Source organism: Engystomops pustulosus, chromosome 2, assembly GCF_040894005.1.
Source record: "Engystomops pustulosus chromosome 2, aEngPut4.maternal, whole genome shotgun sequence".
Lineage (NCBI taxonomy): Eukaryota > Metazoa > Chordata > Amphibia > Anura > Leptodactylidae > Engystomops > Engystomops pustulosus.
In genome coordinates, this window is record NC_092412.1 from 35,478,612 (window position 1) to 35,491,258 (window position 12,647).

At 44.0% G+C, this 12,647-nt stretch overlaps 1 protein-coding gene across 2 annotated transcripts in view; it reads left to right on the forward strand.

Moving 5' to 3' along the window:
* The first annotated feature begins 1,358 nt into the window (after window positions 1-1,358).
* Window positions 1,359-12,647, forward strand: part of ATM (ATM serine/threonine kinase) — a 71,445-nt gene continuing 60,156 nt past the window's right edge. Inside the window, exons 1-5 of one of the 2 annotated variants that reach the window (XM_072134239.1) lie at window positions 1,359-1,464; window positions 3,391-3,507; window positions 6,714-6,826; window positions 11,423-11,568; window positions 11,787-11,951. In XM_072134239.1, coding sequence (XP_071990340.1) covers window positions 3,436-3,507; window positions 6,714-6,826; window positions 11,423-11,568; window positions 11,787-11,951 — 496 coding nt within the window. In that variant the 5' untranslated portion in view covers window positions 1,359-1,464; window positions 3,391-3,435. Of the gene's footprint in view, window positions 1,465-1,799; window positions 1,819-3,390; window positions 3,508-6,713; window positions 6,827-11,422; window positions 11,569-11,786; window positions 11,952-12,647 lie in introns of those variants that run through there. The other variant, XM_072134240.1, reaches the window with a different exon arrangement.

Genomic DNA, 12,647 nt, shown 5'->3' on the forward strand with positions numbered 1-12,647 from the left:
CCTGCAAAACCATTAGGGCAGCATGGTGGCTTAGTGGTTAGCATTACAGCCTTGCAGCACTGGGGACCTGGGTTCAAGTCCCAGGGTCAATATCTTCAAAGAGTTTGTATGTTCTTACCATGTTTGTGAGGGTTTCCTTCCACATAGGAAAACATACTGGTAGGTTGATTAGATTGTGAGCCCCATTGGGACAGGGACTGATTTGGAAAGTTCTGTGCATCTCTGTGTGTGCTATATAAATTAAGGAATTATAATTAACTACTCTAGAGTAGTTTATAGTGTATTCAATGGGAGAAGGATGTCCCTATCCACCTTTAGGAAAGTTAGCATGAGGGATGAAAATGTACCTAAAACTTTTTTTTGTCCTTGTGCACCAAAAAATCTGCAGAACATTTACATGATCCATTTATAACCTCCAATTTCACCTGTTTCCTCTATAATGTTATTACTTCTTTATACAATTTATGCATATCTATCTATCTATCTATCTATCTATCTATCTATCTATCTATCTATCTATCTATCTATCATCTACCTACCGGTATATACAATAATTCATTCTATGTTTCTATACATTTATTCTGTATATCTATCTATACATCTACATTAATTCTTTCTATCTCTTTTTCTCATTGCTATCCATCTACATTCGAGGAAGGAGATTTATCCCAAGCTGGTAATCAAGCGCCTAATGTATTTAGTACGCCGGCTGCGTGGTTTATGTTTCTACACCAGGTCCTACCTGGCAGCTTGCAAACTATTGCTCGTGAAACTTTGCTAGCTGCAGCAATTGCACAGACTTGATGTAGGAACACCTCACACCAGCCAATTCCTCCACAGGATGCGCCCCATCCTACATGCCCACTTGCCAAGCAGGTGGCATAAAGGGGGAAATAATTGCAATTACCGGTAGTTCGAAGGTAATTATTTCAGGGTTTGTACGCCAGAAAACTAGTGTAATTGCTGTCAATTACAATTATTTCAGGGCTTCCACACTTCTGGCAAGAAGCCTTGATAAATGTCCCCCATTCTATCTATACATCTCATATTTATATATCCATCTACAATCTATTTATATCATATTCATATCCATTTACAATCTATCTATCTATATCAGATCCATCTACAATAATATTAATAATAATAGTAGTAATAATTATATATCTATCTATCCATCTCATATCTATATATACATCTACAATCTATCTATCTATATCATATCCATCTACAATCTATCGATCTATATCATATCCATCTACAATAATATTAATAATAATAATTATTATTATTCTATCTATCTATTATGACTATATACTAGCTAGACTCTCTGCCTGTCATTAGTTTCCATTGCACCCAGCGCCACCTGCTGGTCAGAAGGGAAAGTGAACGCGGCGGAGGGGTTTGTGTGTGACACAGCTGGCAGCGTGGAGGAGGCTGGGGGATCAGCAGGAGAGAGCGGCAGAGGTATTGTACAGGGCAGGGGACGGGGGCATCCCTGGGGGCTGACAACACATTGAGCAGACCCCTGTGCCAGTCCAGCCGTAAAGGCACATCTGTCGTGAAACTTATGCCCTGCATATAGGTGGTTGTATTGCAGCCCCTAGACCAGGAGTGAAGGAAGTTGTTTACTTTATGTACTTTGTATGATACATTATACACAGCTGTGATTGATTATTTATTGATTGACCAGCAGAGTTGTCATAGGGGTTTTCCTGTGGTAAACATGATTGGCCTGTTCTGTCTCATGTCTGATGACTGAGGGTTACCTTCTGACTTATACAGATGAGGGGCACCTATGGATCTGCAGTCTCATGAGAGGTGGTCTCCGATGTTTGCACTATGGGGTTTGCTCACACTTAGCGAACATTTTCGTTTTCATGTTGGATTTTCCAGTGCGACAAATAAATTACGTACCGAAAACAAAATAGTGGGATGTGGAAAAGTCCTTGTGGTCTTAGACTATGGTCCGTTTTTGTGGGGCGTGTGTCATTAACGTGTGATCCGTGCCAGAGCGATATGTCTGCGGATCCACAAATAATAATATAATTAAGGCAGATTGATTTTTACTCAAAAGAACATTAGGAGAAGACGCAGCAGAATACTGACAGTACTGGGATTTTATCTGTAAGGGAGATTTATCAGAGGTGTGTGAGAGCAGAACCATTCAAGTTGCTCATGGCAACCAATCCGAGCTCAGCTTTCATTTTCCCTGAGCTGTTTTTATAATTAAAAAGAAGCCCTGATTGGTTGCCATCTTCAAGTGCTTTTAGCAGTGGCGTAACTAGAAGCTGATGGGCCCCAGTGCAAAGTCTGTGCCAGGCCCCCGACTATAATGTATGGTTTATAGTAATAGGGAAAGTGACACCTTTATAGGCCCCCTAAACCTCTTGGGCCCTGGTGTGACCGCAACCTCTGCACCTCCTAAAGTTATGCTCCTGTCTCTTAGACACTTCTGATAACTGTCCCCTTTGTTTCTATTACTGGAGTGTGACTTGTGCTGGGATCTTTCCAAGGGGAGAAGATCTGGTTTATGCCGCCATGTCCTTGTTTGCTGTGACTATGACTTTATTTTAGCTGTAGACATAGTGTAAGGCCAGAGACCTTATTTTTTTTAATTTTCCTCTTGACATTGCCATATTTGAGTTTACAAAACGTAATGTTACCGCGTGCTTTTACATCAGTGTTACACTTTTCCAAAGTTTATATGTGAAGGCGATGTTAACACACGTGTTAACATTCTGTTTTATAAACTCAAATGTTGACAGCAATGCAATTAGACCAACCTCCTCTCCTCACCTGTCGCATCGCGCTCCGAAACATAATGTAAACGCCACGTGTGCGCAACTGTATACTATAACGCTGGTTACAGTGGTGTGATTGTGACAGCTCTCCAGTATTGCTTTGTGATCAGCGTCTTATAAATACAGGTGGTCCCCTACTTAAGAACACCTGACTTACATACGACCCCTAGTTACAAACGGACCTCTGTATTTTGGTAATTTGCTGTACTTTAACTTTAGGCTACAATAAACATATATAACAGATATCACAGGTGTCTGCGATGAAGCTTTATTGTTAATCCCGGTTCTTATGACAATCCAACATTTTAAAAATCCAATTGTCACAGAGACCAAAAAAATTTTGTCTGGGGTTACAATAATAAAGTATACAGTTCCGACTTACATACAAACTCAACTAAAGAACAAACCTACAGAACCGATCTTGTACGTAACCCGGGGACTGCCTGTACATCAGATAAGTCAGATATTTATTTTCTTTTATGCTGTTTCTGAATGTTTGTGACTTTGACTTTTGCAAAGTTTTGTTTTTCTTTTATTCCTACAAATAAACACTGGACTAAGACGTTTCGCTGTCTCTTACTTCCGGCAGTGTCGCTCCTCCAGGCTTCTCCAAAAGACTTGAACTCCCAGCACCATGAGCCTTGCTTTACACGAGCTCTTGCTGTGCTGCCGACAGCTGGAAACTGACAAGGCCACAGAGAGAAGGGTAAGGTGCCCGTATGTTAGCCATACCATTTGTGGATGCCGGATAGGCACATTTTGTGCATCCAAATATCATCTGCGTGAAATCAGAAAAGCAAAAACACCTATTTGACTCTCCTGAGGCCCCACCTACCTCAGTTCCTTTGGAACATGCGATTCGCTAAGATGTGAGGGCTAAATCGACGTGATTTCTAAGTGAATTAGAAGCTGCCACTGGAGCTGCAACGCCAACAACCACGGATCTGCTACAGCAGCAGTTCCAGGCAGTGTGCTTGCTGTCGATCCAATGTCACCACTGCAGCTGAAAACATTATAAGGAATATGCCATATGTACACGAGTATAAGCCGACCAGAGTATTAGCCGAGACCCCTAATTTTAACACAAAAAAACGAAAAACCTATTGACTCGAGTGTAAGCTGAGGGTGGGAAATGCATTAGTCACAGCCTCCCCAGGTTATATCTCGCCAGCCCCCTGTAGTATACAACCAGCCAGCCCCCTGTAGTATACAGCCAGGCAGCCCCCTGTAGTATACAGCCAGGCAGCCCCCTGTAGTATACAGCCAGGCAGCCCCCTGTAGTATACAGCCAGCCCCCTGTAGTGTATAGCCAGCCAGCCCCCTGTAGTGTATAGCCAGCCAGCCCCTGTAGTGTATAGCCAGCCAGCCCCCTGTAGTGTATAGCCAGCCAGCCCCCTGTAGTGTATAGCCAGCCAGCCCCTGTAGTGTATAGCCAGCCAGCCCCCTGTAGTGTATAGCCAGCCAGCCCCCTGTAGTGTATAGCCAGCCAGCCCCCTGTAGTGTATAGCCAGCCAGCCCCCTGTAGTGTATAGCCAGCCAGCCCCCTGTAGTGTATAGCCAGCCAGCCCCCTGTAGTGTATAGCCAGCCAGCCCCCTGTAGTGTATAGCCAGCCAGCCCCCTGTAGTGTATAGCCAGCCAGCCCCCTGTAGTGTATAGCCAGCCAGCCCCCTGTAGTGTATAGCCAGCCAGCCCCCTGTAGTGTATAGCCAGCCAGCCCCCTGTAGTGTATAGCCAGCCAGCCCCCTGTAGTGTATAGCCTGCCAGCCCCCTGTAGTGTATAGCCTGCCAGCCCCCTGTAGTGTACAGCCTGCCAGCCCCCTGTAGTGTACAGCCTGCCAGCCCCCTGTAGTGTACAGCCTGCCAGCCCCCTGTAGTGTACAGCCTGCACCTGTATCAGCGCCCCTGTAGTGTACAGCCTGCCAGCCCCTGTAGTGTATAGCCAGCCAGCCCCCTGTAGTGTATAGCCAGCCAGCCCCCTGTAGTGTATAGCCAGCCAGCCCCCTGTAGTGTATAGCCAGCCAGCCCCCTGTAGTGTATAGCCAGCCAGCCCCCTGTAGTGTATAGCCAGCCAGCCCCCTGTAGTGTATAGCCAGCCAGCCCCCTGTAGTGTATAGCCAGCCAGCCCCCTGTAGTGTATAGCCAGCCAGCCCCCTGTAGTGTATAGCCAGCCAGCCCCCTGTAGTGTATAGCCAGCCAGCCCCCTGTAGTGTATAGCCAGCCAGCCCCTGTAGTGTATAGCCAGCCAGCCCCCTGTAGTGTATAGCCAGCCAGCCCCCTGTAGTGTATAGCCAGCCAGCCCCCTGTAGTGTATAGCCTGCCAGCCCCCTGTAGTGTACAGCCTGCCAGCCCCCTGTAGTGTACAGCCTGCCAGCCCCCTGTAGTGTACAGCCTGCCAGCCCCCTGTAGTGTACAGCCTGCCAGCCCCCTGTAGTGTACAGCCTGCCAGCCCCCTGTAGTGTACAGCCTGCCAGCCCCCTGTAGTGTACAGCCTGCCAGCCCCCTGTAGTGTACAGCCTGCCAGCCCCCTGTAGGTGTACAGCCTGCCAGCCCCCTGTAGTGTACAGCCTGCCAGCCCCTGTAGTGTACAGCCTGCCAGCCCCCTGTAGTGTACAGCCTGCCAGCCCCCTGTAGTGTAAAGCCTGCCAGCCCCTGCCCCCAATATAATGCCTGTAGGAAAAAACAGTGTACTCGCCTTCTGACGCATCCCCCTGTCAAGCGGTTCATAGCTCAGATCTGGCTAATCCGCTTTAAAAAAAAAAAGTAGCTGGTACCTTGCCAGGAAACTTGCTGAGTGACAGGGTATTGTTTTCTTTTCCCAGGCTCAGCTATGTGTGACTCGCTGTAGATAATTTCTGAGGAAGGGAGGAATGATTAGACCAACTTCTCTCTCAACTCCTTCATTCCCCCTCCCTCAAGAATTCTCTTCAGTGAGTCACACAGCCAACGTCTCTATCAACTCCCTCATTCCCCCTTCCTCAGGAATGAGGGAGTTGCAATAGATGTAAGTGTGTGACTCGTTAAGAGAATTGCTGTGGGAAGGGGAATGAGTGAGCTGATTTTGTATTCAGTGAGTCACAAACAACTCAGTGAGTCTCTTAACTCCTTCATTTCCCCTCCCTCAGGGATTCTTTTCAGTGAGTCACACACAGCCAACATCTCTCTCAACTCCCTCTTTCCCCCTCTCTCGGCTATGGATTTTTATACACAAAGAAAGAATGGGGCTTAGTATTAAAGGTAGTCCAAAGAGCCTTTGTTAATACTCCAAATTTCTGGGGAGAAGTGGTATGTTATTTCATCTTATCTTATCTACTTGAGGCACCCGAACTGATTCTGATGCAGTTGGATTTTTTTCTAAGACCTGAGGCTATTCCTTTTGCAATCAGTACCAACATTTTTTCACTCATTATGATAATTAGCTACTGTTTTGCCATGTAAGCAATCCTGGGTTGGTAGCATGGGACTACTCATAATATAGAAATTTTGATTATCATATTGGGTGCCACAACTGACAGCAATGATTTTTTTGGAAGATTGGTGGCTAGAGACTGTAGGAAAACGGCCTTATATACGGGAGTATATGCGGCCAGAATAAGTTACCTTTCATTCCTATGGCCAATACAGTCCTACAGTGGTACAGAAGTATTATATACTGTAAATAAGCTATAGTATATGCGAATGCACAGCCAGAGCCCTCTAAAATCTGCTGTACCTTGCGCTCTGATAAGGAGAATTATTAATAATAATAAATAACAAAAGCCACAAACTCCATATACAAATGTCCAAAAACTGTAATGTTACCATATAAATTCCTTCTAAGTCAAAAGTCACTGCGCATAAACCGCTACGCCAAAGACCAATGAACGTATGTATCATTTTTATATTTCCCCTAATAATATATTTCTACATTTTAGAAAGAAATTGATAAGTTCAAGCGTCTTCTTCAGGATCAGGAGACAGTCCAGCAGTTGGATCGTAACTCTGACGCTCGCCATGGTAAACAGCTGAACTGGGATACAGTATTCAGGTTAGTGAAGGAGATTAGCTCAGGGAGTTAAATGCATGGCTCAGATCCTGGTGTAGAGCAGAGGGATTTGGGTTCCTAGAGCATTGGGCTGACTTTTCACTGGGGTACAAGCTGTTTTCTGCAGATAACTTGCACCTAAGTGGAAGGGGGGCTGCTGTGCTGGGGGAGAGGATCCTAGCAGGGGTGGCGGAGTATTTAAACTAGGATCGGGGGAGGAGGAAAAGGAAGACACTGAAGGGGTAGACAGGTCAGAGAGGGGGCAGGTTATGTTGGTGGGTGGTGAGGTGGGCGGTGTATGTGGGACCAAGGCGGTGGATAAGGAGATCCACAAGTTGCAGAACAGTGGTGAGGATATATGTGCTAGTAAAATTACTTTAAATCGGATAAATAACTGTGGAAAATTAAATTGTATGTTCACAAATGCCAGAAGTATCACAGGCAAAATGGGCGAGCTTGAGGCTCTGATATTAGAGGAACAGTTAGATGTTGTTGGTGTAGTAGAGACATGGCTTGATGCATCACATGATTGGGGTGTTAATATTCAAGGTTTTACACTCTTTCGGAAAGACAGGGCAAATAGGAGGGGAGGTGGTGTATGTCTGTATGTCAGAAGAGACTTAAAAGCGATTGTGAATGAGTCAGTGGTCTCAGAGTGTGAGGAGGCTGAAACTTTGTGGGTTGAAATTCAAAGCCAAGAGAGCTTTGAAAAAATTGTTTTGGGTGTAATTTATAGACCCCCTAACATCTCTGAGGAAATAGAGGGTCACCTATATAAACAGATGGAGCGGGCTGCACAGGAGGGGACCGTAGTGATAATGGGAGACTTTAACTTTCCAAATATAAATTGGGGTCAGGGCTCGTCTTCATCTATGAAGGGGAAACATTTTATGAACATTCTTCAGGATAATTTTATGGTGCAGCTGGTAGAAGATCCCACAAGAGGTGACGCATTGTTGGACCTTGTGATTTCTAACAATGAGGAGATTGTCCAAAATGTCAGTGTCAGGGAACCCCTTGGGAACAGCGATCATAATATAATTATTTTCCTCTTAAACGTTAAAAAGCAGAAACAGGTGGGAAAATCGAAAACTTTGAATTTTAAGAGGGCCAATTTCCAGAAATTCAGGGCTGCAATACAGGATATAGACTGGGATCAGATACTGTCACATGGTGATACTAATGTTAAATGGGAGAAATTCAAATCTATCCTGGGTTTTTATACTTCTAAATTTATTCCAATAGGTAACAAGTATAGACGGGCTAGATCACATCCCGCGTGGCTTACAGCTACAGTTAAAAGGGCAATTAATGAGAAAAAGAGGGCATTTAAAAAATATAAATCTGATGGGTCACCAGAGGCTTTCAATACTTACAAAAAACTTACCAAAATCTGTAAAAAAGAAATCAAATCAGCCAAAATACAAAATGAAAGACAGGTGGCTAAAGATAGCAAAACAAATCCCAAGAATTTTTTTAAGTATATCAATGCAAAAAAAAATGGGTCAGAACAGGTTGGACCCCTTTATTCTGAAAATGGGGCATCGGTGACTGGAGACCAAGAGAAGGCGGAGTTACTTAATAGGTTTTTTAGCTCCGTTTATACAATAGAAGAGAGAACTTCTGACTTGGGTGGTGCCAGTGCGGTTCATGCACCCTGTAATATACTAGACTGGCTAAATGTAGACATTATCCAATCTAAGCTCAATAAAATCAATGTGTACAAAGCTCCTGGACCAGATGGGTTACACCCCAGAGTTCTTAAAGAACTCAGTTCTGTTATTGCTGTACCACTGTCTAAAATCTTCAGGGATTCCGTAATGTCTGGTGTGGTGCCAAGTGACTGGCGCAAGGCAAATGTGGTGCCAATATATAAAAAGGGCTCTAGAACTTCGCCAGGCAATTACAGACCTGTAAGCTTAACTTCCATTGTGGGGAAAGTATTGGAAGGGCTAGTAAAAGACTACATACTGGAGTATGTGACATCAAATAGAATAATAAGTGATAGCCAGCATGGGTTTACTAAGAATAGAAGTTGTCAAACTAACCTTATCTGCTTCTATGAAGAGGTGAGCAGATGCCTGGATGGAGGAGCAGCTGTGGATATTGTGTTCTTGGACTTTGCAAAGGCATTTGACACTGTTCCTCATAGACGCCTGATGGGTAAAATTAGGGCTATTGGTTTGGCAGAAATCATTTGCAATTGGATTGAAAACTGGCTGAAGGATCGTATCCAGAGAGTTGTGGTCAATGATTCCTACTCGGAATGGTCACCAGTTATGAGTGGTGTACCTCAGGGTTCTGTGCTTGGCCCACTACTATTTAATATATTTATTAATGATATAGAGGTAGGAATTAATAGCACTGTGTCTATTTTTGCAGATGACACCAAACTGTGTAGTGTAATACAGTCTATGGAGGATGTTCATAGGCTGCAGGGTGACTTGGACAAACTGAATGTTTGGTCATCCACTTGGCAAATGAGGTTTAATGTGGATAAATGTAAGGTTATGCACCTGGGGGCCAATAATCCAAAGGCAAAATATGTCCTTGGGGGAGTAAATCTGGGAGAGTCCCTTGTTGAGAAGGACCTGGGGGTACTAGTAGATCATAAATTGAATAACAGCATGCAATGTCAATCAGCTGCCTCTAAAGCTAGTAGGATCTTGTCGTGTATCAAAAGTGGTATGGACTCTCGTGATAGGGATGTAATATTACCCCTGTACAAGGCACTGGTTCGGCCTCACCTGGAATATGCTGTCCAGTTCTGGGCACCGGTCCATAAAAAGGATGCCCTGGAGCTGGAGAGGGTTCAACGTAGAGCCACAAAAATGATAAGGGGTATGGAGGGTCTTAGTTATGAGGAAAGATTAAAACAACTAGATTTATTTAGTCTGGAAAAGAGACGACTACGAGGGGACATGATTAATTTATTTAAATATATGAATGGTCCATACAAAAAATATGGTGGTAAGTTGTTTCAGATTAGATCAAATCAAAAGACGAGGGGGCACTGTCTCCGTCTGGAGAAAACAAGGTTTAATCACCGGAGGCGACAGGGCTTTTTTACTATGAGAACTGTCACTCTGTGGAATAGCCTGCCTCAGGCGCTGGTCACAGCAGGGACAGCAGAGAGCTTTAAGAAGGGTCTAGATGCCTTTTTACACCTAAATAACATTGCTGGTTATGTTATATAGAATTGTTTCCCCTAAATCCCTTCCTCATCCAATCCCTTCCCTTCCTTGGTTGAACTTGATGGACAAGTGTCTTTTTTCAACCGTATAAACTAAAAGATGTTTTCCATATTGATTAAAGGGGTTTGGGTGGTTAAAAAATTGTGAGGATTAGATACTCGCTTTTTACTGAACCCTTTCTGTTCTGGTTCAGTTTTTGACCAGGTTAAGGCTGGCCTATTTGTCCTGATCTTCACACATAGGAATTGCCAGGACATGACTGTTCAGTTGGGCATCTGTTGTGATCTGATGGTAATTCCAATGTTCCGAGGGGTCTTGGGAAGTGAAGTTTAAAGGAAACCTACCACTTCTGAAGGTAGGTATGAGATGTAAACACCGGGCACCAGCTCAGGGTGAGCTGGTGCCGGAGCTTACCTTAGCTAGTGTTTTAAACCGCTGTATTGCGGTTTAAACACATTTTGATTTACAGCCCCGAGGTAGCTTCGGCGCTGCGCGTGATGCCTCCGGCACTTTCTATGGAGGCGCGTGCACGGCCGCGCGCAGAGCCGAAGCTACCTCGGGGCTGTAAATCAAAATGTGTTTAAACCGCGATATAGCGGTTCAGAAGTGGTAGGTTTCCTTTAACAGGAATTGTCTGTACCGGAAAACACTAGAACTAATGTCTTGCCATTCTGGATTGAGGAGAGTGTGTCTTGAAAATTGATTTTTTAATAAGAGCCAAGAGAACATAACACACATAGCAACACCATATCAGGTAGAACTTTGAACGTTAGTGATAGGGGTGATGAATCAACATAATGGGGCACATTTACTAAGGGTCCGCGGACCGCATTTCCGTCTGGTTTTCACAACTTTTTCGGTTTCGCGCTGCATTTACCAGGGGTTTTTGGCACACGCGATCAGATTTTATCGCAATCACGCCGACTTTCATGCAACACAAATCGGGGGTGTGGCTGTCGGACAACACGACTGATTCGGACTAAGCGCGTGATTTAAAATTCAAATTGTGTCGCAAGACTGTGCGCTCTCATACACCGGGAAGAAGAAGGTGAACTCCAGCGGACCTGAGTGGGGAAGCGACACATGCAGGATCTCGGGCGCACAATCTTGTTGAATCACGGCAGACTTCATCGGACAACGCACCTCGGGGATCGCACAGGGTAAGTAAATGTGCCCCAATGACTAGAGTTAAGCGGCAGCCATTCCCGTTCAGGTTTGGACACTCGACCTGAACATATAGCCGGATTGGCGGCCGAACAGTCAATCCGGTACATTGCCGCTCATAGCAACTAGCCATGGCTATGATTGGCTAGGACACCTATATGTCCAGGTTACAAGGCTGAACAGGAAAGGCAGGTCCGTTCATCTCTAGTAAATGACATGGCATACAATGTGTTTTTGACAGGTTCCTACAGAAATATATATGCAAAGAGATCGAAAGCCTCAAATCCGCAAAAGCAAATGTCTCCCAAACTACACATGCTGCCCGGCAGAAGAAGATGCAGGAGATCAGCAGCCTGGTCAAGTATTTCATTCGTTGTGCAAATAAAAGTAAGTTGCCTGCTTACATTCCATTTTGCTTCTCATTTATTGTTGAACTATTATTAAACATTACCTTTTTTTACATAAAGTGTTTTTTTTTTTATCCGAAAGTTGATTACCGAGCCTTAGATTAGACCAATAATAGCAGATTGTTACGGTCATAAGGGAATGACAATAAAAGTTGAGACAAAATCTCTTTAAGTAACGGTACCACTCTCTTTATGCAGGAGCTCCACGGTTAAAATGTACAGAGCTTTTACTTCATGTGACTGACACTGTTAAAGACCCTACCACATGCGCTGCCTATGGAGCCGATTACAGTAGTATCCTGCTGAAGGATATTCTGACGGTGCGGAAGTACTGGTGCGAAATTACACCACAGCAGTGGGCAGGTAGGCCATGTTATTATCAGTGGAATAAATGGATATAGATACATAAAGTACATCTACTATCAGTTTACTGATGGTAGATGTGTCCTAATAATAAGAACTTATTACTACAGGCGGTCCCCTACTTAAGAACACTCAACTTACATACGACCCCTAGTTACAAACGGACCACTGGATATTGGTATTTATTGTACTTTAGTCCTAGGCTACAATAAACAGCTGTAACAGTTGTCATTGGTGTCTGTAATGAAGATTTGTTAATCCTGATTTTTATGTCAACCCAACATTTTTAAAATCCAATTGTCACAGAGAACAAAAAAGTTCTGGCTGGGATTACAATGATAAAATATACAGTTCTGACTTACATACAAATTCAACTTAAGAAGTGTCCTTGTTTTATCATGATGGATTTCCTTGAAGTCGTTAGACGCTTTATCATATTCCTTTATCTCTCAGCTGTCAGTGGATACAGGAGAGGAAGCTGATTTACACAATCTGCTTAAATAATTTTACTAAAAGCTTAGTTACTGTATATACTCGAGTATAACATGAGTTTTTCAGCATGAAAAAAATGTGCTGGAAAAACTGAACTCGGCTTATTACTTGAAGCAAAAAAAAAACAAAACTCTGTACTCACCTTTCCGACTCACCACCAGGTCCTCTACTTGCTTCCTGTCGGCAGCCGACGGCAGAACTGCG